Genomic DNA, 21,163 nt, shown 5'->3' on the forward strand with positions numbered 1-21,163 from the left:
ACGAAAACTGTCTGGCGCAGTGCGTCCGGAGCTGAATTTCGGAAAAATGTAAGAGAGGGTTGAGTGGAGGCAACTGTTGTCAGGAATCATGCATTTGGAGCTTTGTATCAGGAACTGTCATGAGGGAATCGGGTGTTGGGTGTCAAGAACTGTGTGTAAGGAATAGTGTGTTGGCAGCTGTGCCAAGAACTGTCTGTCGGAAATTGCGCTGTGTTTAGGAAATCGTTTTACGGGAGCTGTGTGTTAGGCAGCTGCTTGAAAGGAACTGTTCGACAACATTCAGTACAATCAGGGTTGCAGCTTCCGCCGCCGGTGAGCAACAACCCTGTGACGAATGCCGCGGAGACGAACTTAGTCAATTTGTCGACTTTAACTGACGTCTTGGTCGCTTAATCTTACCGCTATTTAAGCCGGCAGAGCATGCAGGACACACGGTATGAGTTCTTCTTTACAAAAAGTGTAACACAATTAGTACATGCTAAATCAATAATCTAAACTATACTTGATCTTCACGAAAAATTTAGAAAATAAAGCTCGGGATTACTTAAATTTTTATACCTTACGAAAAAATGTGCAAATCCTTATTAATTTCAGGCAAGGGCTGTTATTATTAAGCGTAATATTTTTGGAATACATGTATACTCAAAATAATACATAATAAATTACTAGCAATTCTATGTATATCAATTATATTGACAAAGAGTCGCCATGACAGAAATTGACGAACAATACGTACGTATATGCGATCGCATTGAACTCTTATTCCATTTGCAGAATACATAATATATACTCAAATTTATTTTAAGAATCGTCATTGCAAGGGAATGAAATATTATGATTATTGCTATCTCATGCAACGAATCTTCGTTGTTGTGGTATCCAAACGCGCAAAAAGGACCTTGAGTGGCGCTCTAGATTCTCCTGCAGCGCATCACCTTACCTCTCTCTGATCTCCAAGAGTGTGGCCACTGATCGTCTCTATGACAAGTGCAGGTCATGACGTTACTTCTGCCTTCCATTTGAGTATAAAAGGCGAGCGCGACCAGAGAGGGCATCCAGACTTGCCTACACTTCCCCAAGAACCACTACTTCTCCTACCTATTTCTGTCTGAAACCATGATCACAGTTATCCTCCTTGGTAAGTAAATAGTAATACACTATTGCATTTACTATGTATAGTTTCCAATAAATGAAAGCTTTGGTTACAGATAGGAATTCAATAATAGATTGTTTTTCATTTATAATAACTATTAAAGGAAAACCAAAGCATCCGATATTTGAAAAAAATGTTAAAAATTTAGTCACGTACATATTTGGAAAAAATTTCTATAGTAATTGGAAATTTTACCTCAGTTTAACCCTTTCAGCATCTTTGGCTGCGGTGGCCATTGGCCAGCCCCAGTCGGGACTGGCCAACGGCTACGGCGCTCCAGCAAACGGTGGACGAAATGGCCAAGCTCCCGGAAATGGACTGAACAACGGCTACAGCGCCCCCGCCAACGGAGGCTCGAACGGTCTGTCATCAGCGTACGGAGCTCCCAGTGCTGAAGAGGAGCTCGCCGAACTGGCCGCCAGTCTTCCCGGTGGAGGAGTTCCTGGAGAAGATTTCCCAGTGCTAATAAGGATAATTCCAGGCTTGAAGGGCAAGTCCTATGAAGAAAGATTAAAGATTATGAAGCTTCTAAGCCTCAGTTATCGACGTCTGCGTGGGGACCTAATTGAAGTATACAAGTAACCTCATGGTTTATACAAGGTCCCCGAAGGATTATTGGAATTTGAAACAAGAACCAACACCAGGGGCCACGGCAATAAACTAAAAAACCATGCTGCAACTTCTCCACGCGCCAACATTTCTTCTCGCTTCGAATCATCGACATGTCATCGTCATCGACATGGTCAGTTATGGAAAGATATCGTCAGTTATGGAAAGATATCGTCAGTTATGGAAAGATCGGGCTCCAAAGGCCGGATCCCATGTGAATCAAGTCACGAAAAGTTTAAGAATCGGCAACAGGCCATGGGCCTATTTCTTCAATGCCGACACTTCTATTCTATTCTATTCTATGTGGAACAGCCTCCCCGATGACATAATTGGCGTTCCAAGTATGAACGCGTTCAAGAACAGACTAGATGGAGCTATGGAAAAATATATGTTCAAATTTGAAATGCCTAGCACCATATCGAACCCGGTGGAAGTCGAGTAGCTATTTTCAACTATCGTCAGTCATGAAAAGATCCGGTCAAATGACACGATTTTAGATCTCCTGTGAACAAGACACGAAAAGGATAAGAATCGGCGACAGGCCACATCAGGCCTGCACTTCAGCGCCGAGATCATTATGTTATGTTATGTTATAAAAACAGCGCGTATAGGCCGCTATAACAACAGCGCGTAGGCCGCTATAACAAACAGCGCGTAGGCCGCTATATAACAAAAGAGCGTAGGCCGCTATATAACAACAGCGTGTAGGCCGCTATATAACAACAGCGCGTATAGGCCGCTATAACAAAAGCGCGTATATATAGGCCGCTATAACAACAGCGCGTAGGCCGCTATAACAACAGCGCGTAAGCCGCTATATAACAACAGCACGTAGGCCGCTATATAACAAACAGCACGTAGGCCGCTATAACAACAGCACGTAGGCCGCTATATAACAACAGCGCGTAGGCCGCTATATAACAACCAGCACGTAGGCCGCTATATAACAACAGCGCGTAGGCCGCTATATAACAAACAGCACGTAGGCCGCTATAACAACAGCGCGTAGGCCGCTATAACAGCAGCGCGTAGGCCGCTATAACAACAGCATGTAGGTCGCTATAACAACAGTGCGTATGACGCTATATAACAAACAGCACGTAGGCCGCTATAACAACAGCGCGTAGGCCGCTATAACAACAGCACGTAGGCCGCTATAACAACAGCGCGTAGGCCGCTATATCAACAGCGCGTAGGCCACTATAACAACAGCACGTAGGTCGCTATAACAACAGCGCGTAGGAAGGTATATAACAACAGCACGTAGGTCGCTATATAACAACAGCGCGTAGGCCACTATATAAAAAACAGCACGTAGGCCATTATAACAATTAACAGCGCGTAGGCCGCTATATAACAAACAGCACGTAGGTCGCTATATAACAACAGCACGTAGGCCATTATAACAACATCGCGTAGGCCGCTATATAACAAACAGCACGTAGGTCGCTATAACAACAGCGCGTAGGCCGCTATATAACAAACAGCACGTAGGCCGCTATAACAACAGCGCGTAGGCCGCTATTCAACAAACAGCACGTAGGCTGCTATAACAACAGCGCGTAGGCCGCTATAGAACAACAGCGTGTAGGCCGCTATATAACAACAGCGCGTAGGCCGCTATATAACAACAGCGCGTAGGCCGTTATTTAATTGGAAGACTCATTCAACACGGAGGCAGCCTAATCGCTTAGAAAATCCTGCATTATCCAAGTACATTTTTTACTATCTATATTACGCAAGCTATATTACGCAAGTTCGCATTTCTATCTCTATCTGTGAGCATGACGTGTTGGTAAATTGAATCGTATCCTGCAAAATTCTGGAGCTAAAATGGGCGTACTGATAATCAAAACAATTCTATTAATAGGTACACTTAAAAAATGCCTGTGACTAATTTTTTCCATAGCCACAGTTAAACTTTGTCCCTATCACTGCAAATTTCAGATTAAAAGGTTGCTCTGATGTAATTGAACTGAAAAAAATTGTGGCAAAATTCTCTGTAATTTTTTTTTTCAGCATAACCAGTGAAACTATAAGGTAGAAAAATGACATTAGGAATTCTTGTGAGTTCAAAAAACTGTAATAAAATGTTTTATTTTTCCTACATCAAGAAAATTCGAAGTTGCGGTCATGACGCATTCCTCGAAGTCGTGGGCAGCACACGTACGTATAAGCATTCAAAATTACGACCAGTAGACGCGATGCTAACTATCACTCATATTTTTCGCCATTCGCGGTATTGAATTCTTAATTCTTAAATACAATTTTTAGGCATATTGTTCGTCTGAGGTGCGCGCGTCATGTTCAATTGATGACGTACATACATTGTATTGAAAGTTACTCAACATACGCCATATGTGTGGTACTGTAAGTAACGGTCAGCATAAGCCTTGTGTGGTACTGTAAGTTATTAGCCTCAAAGATAATGTAATAAAAATTGTGAGAATATATCTCTTGGTAAAATTGAGTCGGGTGTCGGAGGGATAAAATATTAAAAGAAAACCTAAAAACTTTAATTTATGATTAATGGAACAAATTATTTGCGGTAACATGACGAGTGTAGGCGAGCATTTAAAATATTTTTGAGTAACTCATTTGAATCAGCCAGAAGTTGAGGGAGAGCAACAAAGCATCAATTCATGAAGAATGCATTTTAATTGGTTCACTATAGGCCATATCTAGGATTATAATAAATCATTTCATTATTCAACATAATTTTACAAATGAATGAAAATGATCAAAATTGCTCTATAACAAAGCAGCCTAATCAAACAACATTATTTTGCAGGCCTTATAAACAAAATAAAATGTGTGAATCCCACAATTAAGACACCAATTTGATTTTATGGGCCATGTGATGTTATTAACATCGAATCGAAACGGTTTTGCAGCCGCGGATAGCGTCTACAACTGGTGAAGGGGTAGGTTACTGAAAATTGGTTTCTGAAGAACACCACACAGGCTTTTCAGATGCAAAATACATTCAATATGCTGCGAGGACACTTATCTATTCTTCTCTCTCGAACTTCGGGTCACAAGAAGTACGACTCGTGATAGAGACAAGCAAAAGACGGTAACAGACGGAAGGTTCGTCATAAAAGTAGCGGAATACTTTGAACGCAGAGAGGCATTTTACAGTAATTTTTTGAGCTGAATTCGTAGATGTTCGGATGCAACGTTCGCGTCACTATGCTTGCGACAGATGGCTATGCATTGATCACGATTTTTTTGAATGTCCGAGAACCAATCGGACGCACGATTTCAATCATCCGGCTTTATGCTCTAAAAAGTCTTACTATACACGTTACAATGTGTCGTCTACATAGGAATGTGTTCAGCTGTTAGAAACAAAGCTAAATTTTCTGTTCGAATGACAATAGTTATATCTAGTACAACTTTATATTAAATTTTGAACAAAGTTTTGCGGCCAAAGCGGTAATAACATTTAGTATAAATTGAAATAAATTTGAGCCTCTACCTTCAATCCTTACTTACTATACGAGCGTCCGCAACATCGACTGCTCAAAAACATAAAGCAAAAAAAAAAAAAAATTGGTGTGCTTTCATGAGGAAGAGTCAGTAGGAAAATTCTTTTGTGATATTTATTCCTGTATTACCTATAATTATGAGCGAGTGTAGATATGGTAAAAAATTGAGTTAGTTTCCTAAACGGTTCCTATGAAAAGAGCAGCAGGATATCAACAAATCCATTACTAAATGTTGGTATAAACACATGTAATGCCGAGTTGTTTTGTTATGAAAATTTATCAAGTAATACTATGTGCCGATATTTCCAACACGTTATGTTTTACTCATTAACTTACGATCAGTGTTCACCGTTTGAAATTGATGTCTGAGTTCCGTGCCGAAAATGATTGTTTACGAAAGAAACATGGAATAATCGTTGTCTCATTTTCAAATTTCCTTCACATTTTACCGAAATTTGTTGAAATTTGGATGGGAGGATGAAAATAATTTCAACAGTTCATTGCAATAAATACAATATATTTTGAGTGGTAATGATGGGACTCCTATATTGAATGTTTCATTTGCGATAAATAAAAATCTATCGAGGTCGAGTTTAATTGACAAATGAGTTGAACTCAACGCAAAAATCATATTTCAATTAAGGCCATTATAAAAAATATTCTAATACATAGAATTTCATATTCATTTCATGATAGTTAAACACAAACACTCGGGCAGAAAATAAAGAAATCGACTTTTAGTTTGCTTGATATAATCATTTTTTTTCTGATGAGATTTGTGTGAAATTTTAGGAATCTTTTCAAGAAATTATGGCATGGGTTACTAAAAAGGTTACTAAAAATGTTGAATACAAGAGCGATAATTATTTCGTTTGCCTCTGCTGCGCAATGACTGAGGCTCTGAGATTCCATTTCATTAAGGTTCACAACGTTGAAATGAATTCAAGAGGGCATAAAAATTAGGTGTCAAGTTACAGAAAAAGTTTTTTCAACAGACGTGCCAGTTCGAACGCAAAAAATTCAAATCTTGTAAAATTAATATTATACGTATAGCAACATATATGGAATTCCACTGTTATTCGGATTGCTGAATTTTGATAATCATTCTCGAAATGTTACCTGACCACACCAGATGGATGTATAAGACTGAAATATAAAAACATTCGTTGCTTATACGGTATCTCTCATTAGCTTTGTTTAATTAACCGCTATATCCGTTGCCTTTGCTTGACCTGCCGTTTCCACCGTTCCCTCCGTTCCTGTTGTTGCCATTAGAATATCCGTTACCGTTCGGCCTAGCTCCATTAGAAAATCCATTGCCAATTTGCGAAATTCCATTTGCATATCCATTTCCATTTTGGCCATTGCCGTTCCTTGGAGCTGCATAACTGTTGCTGAACGACTGTGCTCCGTAGGCTCCGTTAGTTTCAATTTTGCCAATTTGTTCGTTGACCGAATAAAATCCTTGGGCTTGACTGCAGTCAAAGTTGAACCACCAGTCACACACCAAATATTGTTGGTTGAAGATGGTTCCGTTGGGGCACAGGAACGAGTCTTGCTGTACCTTACCACTTTCTCGCAGCTGGCAGATGTGGAAGACCTGGCATCTGGCTTCCTCGGCATCGTCAGCGTAGTATCCTGAGAAGGCCTGGTCTCCACACTGGAAGCCGGTGTCGGGCACCTCGGAGAGCACTGGGAAATCTTCTCCAGGAACTCCTCCACCGGGAAGACTGGCGGCCAGTTCGGCGAGCTCCTCTTCAGCACTGGGAGCTCCGTACGCTGACGACAGACCGTTTGAGCCTCCGTTGGCGGGTGCGCTGTAGCCGTTTCCTCCGTTGTCTCCATTGATGCGGCCGTTGCTAGGCGCACTGTAGCCGTTGCCGCTGGATCCACCGTTTGTTCCACCGTTACGACCATTAGTGCGACTGCTGCTTCCAGCACCATTACCATTCAAACCGTTACCACCGTTGCGNGCGCACCCGCCAACGGAGGCTCAAACGGTCTGTCGTCAGCGTACGGAGCTCCCAGTGCTGAAGAGGAGCTCGCCGAACTGGCCGCCAGTCTTCCCGGTGGAGGAGTTCCTGGAGAAGATTTCCCAGTGCTCTCCGAGGTGCCCGACACCGGCTTCCAGTGTGGAGACCAGGCATTCTCAGGATACTACGCTGACGATGCCGAGGAAGCCAGATGCCAGGTCTTCCACATCTGTCAGCTGCGAGAAAGTGGTAAGGTACAGCAAGACTCGTTCCTGTGCCCCAACGGAACCATCTTCAACCAGCAATATTTGGTGTGCGACTGGTGGTTCAACTTTGACTGCAGTCAAGCCCAAGGATTTTATTCAGTCAACGAACAAATTGGCAAAGTGGAGAGCAACGGAGCCCAATCCCTCAACAACGGCTATGCAGCTCCCACTAACGGGCAGAACGGAAACGGACTTGCTAATGGCAACGGCCAGAATGGAGGCTACGGAGCGTTGTAATACACACTGGACGAAAAATTGTAACATTCGGATACTCTCATGTATTTATATGATTAATAAATTAACCTGATGAATTAAAACTGGTTTCACTGTTGGGTGTGCTTACAAATAAATGCAAGTTAAGTAGTAAAAAAATAAAATAATATATATAATATAAAATAAAATAAATGCAAGTTAAGTAGTAGTAAGTAGTTAAGTAACGAAGATTCAAAGATTGAAGGGAACTAAATCAAATAATATTAAGACATTTCCAAAAGTATCAACAATTAAAAAACATTCTGCAGGAAAGATTAGACAATCAAGAATATTGTTTGAAGCGAATCAAAAATATGCACCGGAGAACTACATACCAACTTAAAACGCAAGAAAAAACTGTTATGCTTCCGACAAAACAAATTTCGCACGTTAAAAATGAAAATTCAACCAAAGAACTATTATTCTGCTCAAAATTTAATTTATCATGGAGACATAAATCCATTCAATTTTCAATTTATTTATGATCAAGTTGTTGTATGCGCTCAATCATTTCCAATCGAGCTGTTTTCGGCCATCATGCAAAGCGCGTATCGTAGGCCATGTCCAATTGATCTGAAATTTTGCACAATTGCATAAAGTCAGAGACAATACATGAATCAATTGACAGAATAAATAATTTTTAAAATTTACAAAATTTTGATATCTTAAAAAAATTTGAAGATTAATTTTTTTTAATATATGAAAATGAAATTAGAAATTCATTGTACATGTGTAACATCCAAGGTACTGGATTGTCCAGAAGTGTTGTCTTTAAAAACCAATTTTTAAACGCATATTTTTGTAAGTTAAAACCGCTTAAAATTTGAATTGACTTCTCAAAAAATAATAGCTATATATTATACTGATTACAAATTATTGTGACTTCAGTATATTCCGGATGTCATTTGCAGTTTGATTCACTTTGAATCATTTTTATCCCTAATGCATCAGTCATTACTTACTAATGTATTCAATTGCTTACATTTTTAACTCAATAATTTGCTAACATTCGTTACCAAGATCATTAAGTGTGAATTGAATTGACGGCAGTAAATATATCCGCAATTAACATGGAGCTTAACATGCGACAGAAAGTTTTTGTAACGAGTTCTAATATATATTTTTACCAATTTATGTAGCTATCTACTCGTTTTTAGTGTTATTGTAATTCATTTACAATTTATTGATAATCTTTAAATTGCTGAATAAATGTTGAAATTTTGGTTGCTGGTGAACAAAAAAATGATAAAAGACTGAAACTATTGTTACCAGTCAAACTTATTTAAAACATATTATCCAAAGTCTAATTAAAGTGTCAGATTTTAACAGTTTTTCTGCAGCCCATAAAGACACCAACTGTCATCCAAAGTTAAAAAAAAACACTGGGTTGCATTAATGTTCTCCTGTATTGGCTGTCACATCTGACTCAGGAAAAACGCCACATATTTATTATCTAAAGTATTGAATTTCACGAAGGCTTCGTGAACGAGAAGTAAATGATTCATCCATTATTTAATACCTTAAATTTTATCTTCAGTTACATTTAGTTAGAAGAGAACCGACGGATTCGTATTTTTCCCTTAATTGGAAACTTACGATTTTCTTGATTGCCTGCAAACGTCGGGAATGTTCAAACAATTAAACCATACAATAACTATTTTTCATCATTCAATGACCAATACCAAATGGAATACATATGATGTATGAAACTTAACAGCCCGGTGTGTTTAAATCATCGATTACTGGAGCTTACATTTTTGTCTGAATTACCAAAGCGGCGAAATTGGCTAAGACAATTTCAACCGTTCTACGTGAAGGAATCCTTCATTTTTCAAAGAGTAAATGACACTGCAGGAATAGAGCTAAATACCAGCAAAATGTTCATCGTGCAAACGTAGTCTTAAAACTTTGTCCGATATAAATGCTTAGTCATGCAGCATGAAAAAGGCATTACAATTTATTATAACTTTTAATATGAGAATATATAAATTGAAACATCGTGATTTTTGAACTGCGTTTGATATGATTGAGTAAAAACATACATAAATAATTTTTTTAATGGTTGTTGAAAAAAGCCGGAAAACAGTGAAAGATTTATTATGTTGCTAACTTCGGTAAAATTTAGAGCTCATTTATATAGGCACATCGCCGCTTCTAACCGTTATTCAATAATGATCGAGTCTATTGTAAACTCATTGCCTTATTTAGAATTCTACAATATATTAGAAGATTTTTTGCCCGCACAGTGAATTTTAAAGATTAAGACGAAATAAATGGGAAAATGCTCCTTGCACGCATTAAAAGCTTCAAAACGAAGAAGCGAGCTCATGTGTCAGAATAAAAGTCATCTTGAGCAGAAAAATCATTTTGAAATCAAACATAAGTATAATAAAAATTATATACGTAGTACTCTTTCAATGAAAAATAAATTAGATGATTCAAAATAAGCCGTGAAAGAACATTGCGGATATTAATCACAATAATTATACATCTTTGCTACAGTGAGCTCGGTGCTCTCCTCTTAATATCCGGTGCCACTTGGTGCGCCGCCGTTGACGTTGGAGTAAGTACTAGCGCGGAAGTCCACCACAGGTGCGACGCCGTTTCCAGCTCCGTACCTGTTGCCGTTCCCGTTGCTACTTGCACCATTGCCGTTGCCGTTAGAATTTTGATTTCCGTTTCCTGAGGGCCCATACCCATTACGGCGACTGCCGTTCGATCCGCCTAGACCATCTAAGCCAGTAGAACCGTTTCCGTTGGAATAACCATTTACGTTCTGTCCGTTGCCATTAGCAAGTCCATTTCCGTTTTGTCCATTAGTGGGAGCTGCATAGCCGTTGTTGAGCGATTGGGTTCCGGAGGCTCCATTGTTCTCAACTTTTCCAATTTGTTCGTTGACTGAATAAAATCCTTGGGCTTGACTGCAGTCAAAGTTGAACCACCAGTCACACACCAAATATTGTTGGTTGAAGATGGTTCCGTTGGGGCACAGGAACGAGTCTTGCTGTACCTTACCACTTTCTCGCAGCTGGCAGATGTGGAAGACCTGGCATCTGGCTTCCTCGGCATCGTCAGCGTAGTATCCTGAGAAGGCCTGGTCTCCACACTGGAAGCCGGTGTCGGGCACCTCGGAGAGCACTGGGAAATCTTCTCCAGGAACTCCTCCACCGGGAAGACTGGCGGCCAGTTCGGCGAGCTCCTCTTCAGCACTGGGAGCTCCGTACGCTGACGACAGACCGTTCGAGCCTCCGTTGGCAGGGGCGCTGTAGCCGTTTCCTCCGTTGCCTCCATTGATGCGGCCGTTGCTAGGCGCACTGTAAGCGTTGCCTCCATTGACGCCGTTGGTCTGACCATTTCCACCATTAAAACCTCCATTTCTGGGGGCACTGTAGCTATTGCCAACGCTTCCTCCATTGAAACCATTCAATCCACCGTTGGCAGGTGCACTGTAACTGTTACCTACAGCATTACCGTTTCCGAAGCCATTGGATCTTCCATTGGATGGAGCACTATAGCTATTGCTGACACTGCCTCCGTTGAAGCCGTTAGCTCGTCCATTGCTGCCTCCGTTAGCCCTCCTGTTCCCAGGGGCTTGATAACCATTGCGAGGACCAAAGGACTTGTCTGCAACTGAGGCTCCCAGAAGCGCTGCGCACAAGAAATTGTTTTTTACTTCAATTGTTATATTATACATATTTTGACTTCTTGTATGATTTATGGATCTGTTTATTCATTTTACATGTCTATATGACATTTTTGTCAGCACCTATAGATGTTTCTTAGTTTTAACTCGACTGAAATATGTCTCCAGTTATGATGAAAATCGATTTTAGGTATCACGCGTAATTTCAGATTAGAGGAACGAATATTTTCCGAAATTTATGAAAAATAATTTACTGACTACAGTATTACATTAATGTAACGAATAACTAATATAAGAAAAAAAAAACAGAACTAAAACTTTGAAATAACAATTTAAAATGTTTTACTACATTTAGTTGCCGTACCGAGTATGATGATGAGCTTCATTGCGCAAAGACTCTAAGACTGCTGGAGACGGATGTTGTCAGGCTGGAGACCAATTGGTTTGTGACCCGAGTTGCCGAAGAGCCTGCTTATATACTAAGCTGCGTTAACCCACCTACCGTGATTGACCTCAGTGCTGCAACGAGGGTCGGTCACCGAAGAGCGTCTTCGGCTCGACCCGAAGTAAATCGTGTCACGGACCCGCTTGATGAACTTAGTGGGATATATTACTATGATTTCTTACGGCTAATAATTACATTTTCATTACTTTGTTGAATGTTTTTGAAGAATGATGCCAGGGTATGGCTTGCAGACTGAGGAAGACTGCGTTTGAAACGACGCTCGCTATCTCACAGACCTTACTTTCACAATGAATTGTACATAAAACATATTCTTCAAATTTATATAAAAAAGAATCTAAATTAAAAAATTTAATTTTCTCAGTTTTAGGTAACAAATCTACTATAATTTCCATCACAGACAAATAATTTTTTCCAAGTATTGTTCATATAATGAATTAGGAATTTCAATTATTGGATTTATGTTCCCAATTTTTCATACCTGGGTCATTTGGAAATCTTATATTCGAACTTTCAAATCCCGCCAAAAGCCTAGTTCCCAGCATCGAGAAAATTAATAAGAAAATCATTATTTGGATATACGCTCTGGTCTTTAATAAAACTTGCATAAAATAATTAGGTGTACATAAATATAAATATATCTAATATATTTTATATATTTCATATTTTTTTATTCATATCGTTCACCATATCAGAAACTTTTTTAAATGAATATCTTTAGATATTATGTAGGCATCATAATATCACGTCTAAAATCACATAACCTCGAAATATATTACATAAAAAGTGAAATCTTTACCTCTTGATCTACTCTTTAAAGTGAGAGGAAGTCTGCCAGCTTAAGAGTGAGAACAAAACGTGCATCGCGACCGTCCGCTCTGACCGCTGTCATGTGAACCCAAATCAACCATGACCTCTCGATGAATTTAAATAAAATCTCAACTGACCCAATTTTAAAGTGAGAGAGTTCAAGGTATAACAAGCTGCATGTATTCATTCATTGTTTTTATAAATTTTGATATATGTAAGCCTCACGACAGAGGTACAATATTGCACAAGTGACGACGCTTTCAGCATGGCTTCAGCAGCCCTTAATTGTCTGTTTAAAGACACATGGAAAGATAGCCTACTGTGCTCCACGTATAGGGATTAACGCGCCCAGAGCTGCACGCTTATATAAAAAAAAGTATTAGATCACGAAATTATTTTACAGAATCAAATTTCCAGTTACCAACATCATCCTAATAGAACTTTTTACCTTTTGCTCTGTTGTTGGCCTGAATTAAGAATTTGCGGACGATGGTTTACCCCGCTGACAGCATGTACGTTGAAATATAGAAATAATGATTTAATTAAAAGGCATTAAAAAAGTGGGGTTTACGCCATTTTTGTAATTCTCATCAATGAAGTTTACGCTCATTTACCTTCAGTGTCCCTTCCATCTTAAAACTTTTTTTCTGTTTTAAAAATTTGTAATTCATTTACGCGTTGTCATTCACGTTTGTCTCTCAATATTGGGCCTTTGAGACTTGAAATAATTGTATAATGATGACACATTACTGACTTTTTAATAATGATTTGCATGAAATTTTTGCATTGGTAAAATTTGTATCGATATAACATTCTATTACTGTACGAATTATTTATTTTACAATTTTTTATTAGGTTCCTCATATTCGAAATATCACCTAGTAACCTTGGCTTTGGTTCAGGTTTAAAACAAGTTTTCAGAATGCATGGTAAGTCGCTCGTATGCAATTCCTTTATGGACGTGCTAATTTGTCGTAGTTGCAGGAAATTCTTCTAAGCCTGTCAATAAATTGGCAAAAATGTATACCTAACTACAAAATTGGGTCAAAAGTATACATGCAGTGTATACAATGCAGATCTTAGCTTGGGGACTCATTGACCTGAAGGCAGGCAAGCCTGTGTGCAAACACAATAATGACGTTCAAACTCAGCTCGTAGTTCGAGCTAACAATTAAACTGTTCAGTGTTCAACTGACGCACTGCGCGTTACAGGGTTAAGTATGCGTCGATGGAAAAACAAAGCTTTGCCATGCTCATCTCGGTCGGATACTGCACTGGCGTGGTGGTTCCACAGTGCCAGACTGCTACTATTTACATTGGAGTTGATGACTGCAAATAGGCATTGCTATTACATATAGTTTTGTTTCGCCATGGTCGTTGTTAAGCGCTGCATGCTCCATAACGTGGGAATGACAGGCTCCGCGTCTGCAGGCAGTTAGAGTGCTGATCAAAATTTGGGTCAAGGTTGTCGGTGCCGATCCAATTCTAGACGATGATGAGAGCGTTAACCGAACTAAATCAAACGAATTATTTGAGATGATTTCAGAGTACCCAGACCATTTATCCATTCTCAGTATTGTGTTCACTGAACAAATATTTCATACTGGTGTCCATTTGCCATGCTTGCTAATTCTTAACAACTCAAAAATATCGTAATGAAGAAGAATTTGGGCCAAGAGTCCATGATTTTACTTTTTTAACATTTGTATCAGAATACAATTGTTTGCGACAAGAGCTGTGTAGCCTATAATTTAACCATCTTCGACAGCGAGGTAAAATGTAATTTTATTTAGGAATTTTATTTACGGCTGGATAAAAAGTAAGGCAATTATTTGAGATCGGGTGTGTTTATAAAGAGAGCAATCATTCACTAACGCGTAAAAAGGTTTTAATTCTACATGACCCAATAGCTTGTCAAAAATATACTCCAGTGCGTCGTGACGGGAAATAGAAACTCTCCTCCCGTTTAAAAAATCTCCAGTCATTAGTGGCCTATTTAAATAAGTGATGAATTTTGAAGGGTCAGATTGAAAATATATAAGTTTTATGGTATTACATTTGCAGTGATAGAATATATTTCGTGTCTAAATTTTTTCGTCATGATATGAGTGTAAGCTAATCGTCAAACGGTGGTCGCCATCCCGTTTCTCGCTGTCATACGGTGAAAAATTGTGGATATAATAGATATAAATTTTCAAAAAATAGTGATAAAATAGAAACGTTGATCAGATTTTTGGTATCAATTTGAACCTGCAAAAAATTCCAAGGTTACAAATGAGTCACAGATTTAACATTTCAATTACTTAGCCTTTTATCGCACTAAAATGCAAGCAGGATGAGGATATGTCAACACTCGCTCCTCCAATTTAACAACCGCCATAGGTGTTATTGGTTCGCTGAAGAGGCACAGGTTCACAAACATGATGGCTGATTAATGCTTTGTCTTGGCACGCGATATGAGGCGCAACCGGTGATGGAGTCTCGACGTGCACTAATGTCGTGACAGTACACATCACAATGCCAGCTTGAGGCTGCACAATAATTAGCCTGGATAGAGAGTGCAAGGTTTCGATACATAATCTCGCATGTCCTTGAATTTGAAGAAATAAGATTGATTATAAATTTTTCATGGCTCTTATATTAAGGAAAATATTACATTTCAATCCAATATTAGCGCTGTAGACATGCGAGGAAAGATGGGAAAACAAATTTTGGTTTACTGAAAAATGTCTTAGTAATTTTAAGTAAGTCCAAATCAAGAAATTGTTCAAATCGCAGGGCGGGCCTTGCGACGTAGACTATTCAACAGGTTTATTGACGGTGGAGTAATATCCTTAGAGCATCGAAACTGATAAAATAGATGTGAAGATAATTTCCGCGTCGCACGTTACAGTATTTCTTAACTCACTGAACTTGCAATTTTTCTCTATTCTGGAGATTCTCTTATACATCTGACGATTTACTCGAAACAGAAAACGCTAATATAATTGTAAAAATGAAGACGACTCGTGAGAAACGCGCATTAACACAAATCTTGAATAACATTGCAATGATATTCGGATAGCCACAAATGATTGCTTTTTAGAATTTACTAGTTTATCAATATGATAGTACGGGCTTGTTTATAGAATGATCAAGACGTTCTGTTGAATAAAAGTGTCATGTTTTCATCCCCCAATTTTATTTATTTAAGAAGTGTTATTTTATTAGTGCCAATCTTAAGAAGGCATTTGAAATATGATTTGTATGTCAGAAACAAACATTGGTTGAAATGTCGGAGCATATCGGCAAGAAGCATTAAAATAAGGCTCGATGGCCTTTGGTATCAAAGGCTCAATGGCTTTGTAGCAGGGTGCCTCGTAAGGAGTAATAAGGTTTAAGACAAGCTTATCTTATCAGCATGGTTCAACGCTTATAACAGCACATTCGCTCTAAAATGTGGCATTGTTTACGGATCAGTGGAAGTGGGGAGTGCAGGTCTCCGTGCTCACCCAAATCGTTTCTGTTTTGTAAGGTAGCGGTCTGCAGGAAAATGTATTATTTTTCAAAATTTGAGTGGTTTTATAGAGTTGAAATCATATACTGGTGATATTTAAGCTGCTGTTTTGTGAATGAAAAAGAACTTTGTATCTGAAGACTCGATCATCCGTTAGTTTGACCGTTACAAATGAAATTAAGGTAAATAGCTGAATTTATTTCATACCATCTTTTATACTATCTTTTCTCTACTCTTACCTCTGAGTGCTCTGTAAATTTTTTCCTAATGATGAATTAGAACCTCAGCTCTTTTTCAATATCGCTTACTGTATGGTCTCCATGTATATTATGTCTATGTGGTGTTTGAACTTTCGATAAAATTAATAGTTACCACACTATCAGTCTATCACGTATATTCTGATGAAAATATGAACATAGCGCAGTGTTAGCTATAAAATCTTTTCTATGCTTCAAATTCGTAGAAAACGCCGTACTCCTGGAGCGCTATGTACCTGTTGGTTTGACAGGTTTGTCTCAGCCAGTCCTGTATCATGAGTTGGTGTATGGGGTTGCGAGTGCATGTTCCAGCAATACCTTTGTTCTTATTTTTGCACAACTAACGGTAAGACTCGGAATTCCCCGCATCTAGGTGCACTGATATTTGTTGCAGAATCTTATACGCTTGCAATTTATCAAGGATTTCCTTCTTTCACTAAAACTCAACTAAAATTAGAAGCAGCCTGCATGTGGATTGATATGAAACTGTGAAGTGGGCGTATGAGTCTACGAGAAAAAGAACTTCCCGCTAGTCCGGTGTTTGTTCTTTTTGGTAATTATTTGCTTAAAATACTGCATTCAGACTATATAAATGAGATACTGAGGACAGACTAGTATAGGACTATCGGTTTAATTTTTATGTGTGAGGTTGTAGTTTTAGAAAAACTCCACGTCTGGAGCATTGAAATCTCCTTGAAAACTTTTCATTGAATCCCGTGGAAGAGAATGTTCTGTTCATGCGTAGCTACCTGCATGGAATACAATGTACAAAATAAGAAACGCCTTTTCTGCGAATAAGTTTGTTTTTTATGAGTCGTTCAATGAGTCAGTCGCTTGCAAGATTTAGGATATTCGGGGTTCATGAGAACAAACGAAATTGTATTGAGATTTTGGGTTAGATTGTGAGGCTATTTGGTACTGAGAAACTGACTCGCTAAGCTCTATCGCACGTCGTAAGAGTGTTAGGGAGAAAAATGAGTCACAGATCTAATTACTTGATGTCTAGTAGACCTGCAAATTTCCTCAACCAGTGAACGCAACCTCTCGCTGCATCAACATGATTTTTTTTTCTTGCAGGATACCGGTACTGTACACTGAGATTTATCTGAACTAGAATAGTTAGTGCAAACAAGAATATGGTTGTAGGAATACAAATTACATGAAATATTTTATGAAATATCAAAATGGGTATGATTTACCACAAGACTTCTACGATTTTTTCTGTGTTTTTTATCTGTGTTACTCTGGGATGTGGATAGACAGAAAGGAGGTGGAGGTAGAGGGGTGTGAATGATCCAGGTACGGTGTTGCGGGAGTGCCTAGCTATTCAAGGATCTGGTCTGAGATGTACTTGTTCCCTAGTCGATCCAAGACCTTGAGAACACAATTCTTTAATTATACCATAAAATTCACAATGTTTGTAATAAGTGAGTGCAAATTTTGATACTACTTAATTTATCGATTGCCTTATGAAATTCGATTGGCCTGTCGCCGATTCTTAACATCGCAGAACATTCACAGCATTTTGCGGTCTCGAACTCGCAACTAACTAGTACAATTCTGTTTTGCTTAACCGCCCGGCCTCCTTGCCGATTCTGACCAGAAACTGTTGCTCAGAGCTGGGTTCGAACCCGCGCCTCTCTGCTCCAATCTTTGCTACTCACAAGTCAGAACTGTAACCACTGGGCCACCCTGCCCAGTTTACCGAAATTAATACTGCTGCAAGTGTACCGAAAATCACAACCTCGGACATCGTGGTCCAGGAAGTAATAACTGGACATTGGTAGAAGTTGTGACTCGTTTTACTCTGTAGAAATAAAATTATTTTAGACTATATGTGACTCTATAGAAATAAAATTATTTTAGAATAACTTCTGAATAGTGCGACGGCGAGAAGTTTACAATTTTTAGTCATTATCGTTGCTCTATCTGGCTGCGTGTATCTACTGCTATTAGCAGTATTGTAGCCCTGCTTGTCATTTTCACCTAAATTTGCTAATGGGAAGCGACTTGTCGGAATATATTAAAATGAGGATGTAAACCTAATTAGAATCTTGTTATAGAACTTGATATTTTGAAACATAATAATGCTTTATTCAAACCACTATCACGAATAAGAAAATAGAATGTTCGAATGTAGAGTTAATAAATATATTTTTTATTTAATTAGACGATTTTTCAGGCTAGGTATGGCGTGGCCGTACGTGGGTTTGCTCTGCGTCCTCATATGTCTTCAGTCGACGCAGGCAAGCACGGACGTCACTGACTGCCCCAAAACTTTAGATGGCAAGTCGACGCAGGAAATCACGGACAACACTGGCTGCCCCATAGCTTTCGATGGCAAATGTAAATGTGGGCTGAGCAGATACCCCAACAGCCCTCACCTGCCCGACGCCAAGAAGCGGTACATCGTGAACTGCACCAACACGGGCTTCACCAACGCCTCAATGCTCACGTGTCTCCCAATCGAGTACGAATTACGATACACTCATCACAAAATTGCAATAAACATAATGAAATTCAATCGAATAGGTATCTGAGCGTTTCCAAGCCTTGCCGCAATACGTTTAACTTTTTCGTCATCTAACGTAGTACCGGTAATTCAAATATTTAAAAGGAACATCGATGGAGTTTTCTTATTATTCTCTTTGGAACGTTAATTTGAAGAAAAAAAAAGACCTTTGACAAGTTATGTAATTCGTGGATGTAAGTATATCGTATAATAATTAACGGATGTAAGTTTAACTCAATAACATAACAGACCATGCATAGTTGATAACTTGTATATTTTTCAGAACGGAAGTGCTAATTTTCACTGGCAACAGAATTGGTCCATTACCCAAGAATGTTTTAGGGAACACTAAAGACTACGACGACCTCGAAATCATGGATCTTTCCAACAACGGCATCACCTTCATCCCCGGCAAAGCTTTCCACAAGGTAACTCTTGCGGTGGGAGGTCTGTTTCCTGGTTCTCTGCGACATATCGTGTTGAAGAATTTCCGACTGGTATGAGTTACTACTCAAAATTCCATATTTTCCATTACGTATCGAAACAGTTACACAATTCAATAGTTCACTCACTCAGATTTTTTTCCACAGGTGTTCAACGTACGCACACTTATCTTGAACCACAACGACATTGAGATCAGTGAGCGTGAGAGGCCTCGAGTCTTCTATGGCTTTGAGAGTTTGGAGAACTTGCACCTCACCAATGCCTTCACCGAGTCCGTGAATTCATCGTTCTACTTGCTGAGCTTGGAGGATATTTTCTTCGAGAGCGACTTGCGGTTACTCGTCAAGCTTCATTTGGAACAGAATGAGATCTACACCATCGGCAGAAATGCCAGCATATTTTGTCAACTACCGTCGTTGAATCACCTTTATCTTGGAGACAATCGCCTTTCGGACATGGACTTTAGGCTCGACTGTATGCCGGGATTGACATACGTTGACCTGCAGCGTAACAACATCAACCGATTATCCTCCGAAGCAATTTCTACTATCGAGCAATTTTCTCGTCAGTCAAACTTCACCATCGAACTCCGGAAGAATCCATTCATTTGTGACTGCTACATATGGTCCTTCGTTTCTTGGTTGAAGTCAACCAAAGTCGTATTGAGAGATTCGGATGATTATAAATGCGCTGAAGGGATATCAGACACGCTCATAGGAAAGACACTCAAGAATTTGGATAAAAATCAGCTCCAGTGTCCAACGCGTCCCGTCCACATAGAAGAGAAGTCTTCATCCACTTCTGCTGTAGCGACATTATCCTTCATTTTGGCTTTTGTCACGGCTATTTTGCTAGCCATTGTTTACTATCAGCGAATGAAAATTAGGAATCACGTCATGCCATACTACGAGTACGTCACGAGGAAGATTGGCTACAGTGGACTGGCTAGCGAAGAAGCTCCGAAAGTTGTGGCGGTTTGAAATCCTTAAATATTAATACAGGAAAGCACTTGAGAGTGGTAACTGGTAAGTATCCTGCCTAGTCGCGTGTTTCACATTCACTAAGCTGACTTGATCGAACGCGATGCATGTGATCATGAATGAAGATTCAATACTTATAAAATTATGATATGTTGTTATTTACAGCAACGACCGCCTAACAGGTAGGTAGAAGTTCAACGAATATTTCAAGTTCCTTTTAAAGTTTAAAACAAGGTTGGGCAAAATAGAGCGGGTGGGCCACATGCCGAACGTTTGCATGTTCACGAAATGATTTTATGTAGTTTTTAATTTTATAGTTTAATTGCTTCTCCCATAAAATTTTTTACTTCGTTGCAAAGCATTTGGCAATTTTTTGATTAAGATAAATTGGTTTAATATTTGTTTCATGCCCCAAAGGAGGGTTGAGGAAGCATTTCTGCCACAATTACATTTTTCCTAACAAATATTAGGCAGGTTTGTCAGTAGCGGTATTCGTTCACCATGAAATATTGTTGCTTTTTTTGATACTTGGATTAAAAAGTATCAATCGTTTGCTTGAACAAAATTGGTAAGTCTGCAATCGGCCATGTATATCCCTAGTGAAATGACTACACAGTCAAAAAAACCTTCCTCTCATAGAATTAGATTTGCATGCTGTATTAAGCTCGTACGTAATGTTCCTTCGTCTTCACCATAATTAAACCGATGGCAAATTTTTTGTACGAACATTTAAAGAAGTAAAGATAAGATAGTTAAATCTTATCAAGAAATTGATAGCTGGTTTAGTTCTTATTGTACAATTCTATGGGAACTG

The 21,163-nt window shown here is 39.0% G+C and overlaps 3 protein-coding genes across 3 annotated transcripts; 2 read left to right on the forward strand and 1 right to left on the reverse strand.

Moving 5' to 3' along the window:
- The first annotated feature begins 1,055 nt into the window (after positions 1-1,055).
- Positions 1,056-7,809, forward strand: LOC125179039. Its single transcript, XM_047884113.1, has 3 exons — positions 1,056-1,138; positions 1,368-1,604; positions 7,344-7,809. The coding sequence occupies exons 1-3, from the start codon at positions 1,117-1,119 to the stop codon at positions 7,727-7,729; spliced, it is 645 nt and encodes a 214-aa protein (XP_047740069.1). The 5' UTR covers positions 1,056-1,116; the 3' UTR covers positions 7,730-7,809.
- Positions 7,810-9,824: 2,015 nt separating this feature from the next.
- Positions 9,825-11,820, reverse strand: LOC108668308 (pro-resilin). Its single transcript, XM_018155498.2, has 2 exons — positions 11,752-11,820; positions 9,825-11,392 (listed from the first exon to the last, which is right to left on the reverse strand). The coding sequence occupies exons 1-2, from the start codon at positions 11,771-11,773 to the stop codon at positions 10,266-10,268; spliced, it is 1,149 nt and encodes a 382-aa protein (XP_018010987.1). The 5' UTR covers positions 11,774-11,820; the 3' UTR covers positions 9,825-10,265.
- A 4,866-nt stretch (positions 11,821-16,686) lies between these two features.
- On the forward strand, positions 16,687-20,699 carry LOC108668295 (trophoblast glycoprotein). The gene is made up of 4 exons (XM_018155482.2): positions 16,687-16,759; positions 18,596-18,883; positions 19,209-19,353; positions 19,516-20,699. Exons 2-4 carry the CDS (start codon positions 18,603-18,605, stop codon positions 20,347-20,349), a joined length of 1,260 nt encoding a protein of 419 aa, XP_018010971.1. The 5' UTR covers positions 16,687-16,759; positions 18,596-18,602; the 3' UTR covers positions 20,350-20,699.
- Positions 20,700-21,163: the final 464 nt, after the last annotated feature.

Source organism: Hyalella azteca, unplaced genomic scaffold, assembly GCF_000764305.2.
Source record: "Hyalella azteca isolate HAZT.00-mixed unplaced genomic scaffold, Hazt_2.0.2 contig14641, whole genome shotgun sequence".
In the NCBI taxonomy this organism is placed as follows: domain Eukaryota; kingdom Metazoa; phylum Arthropoda; class Malacostraca; order Amphipoda; family Hyalellidae; genus Hyalella; species Hyalella azteca.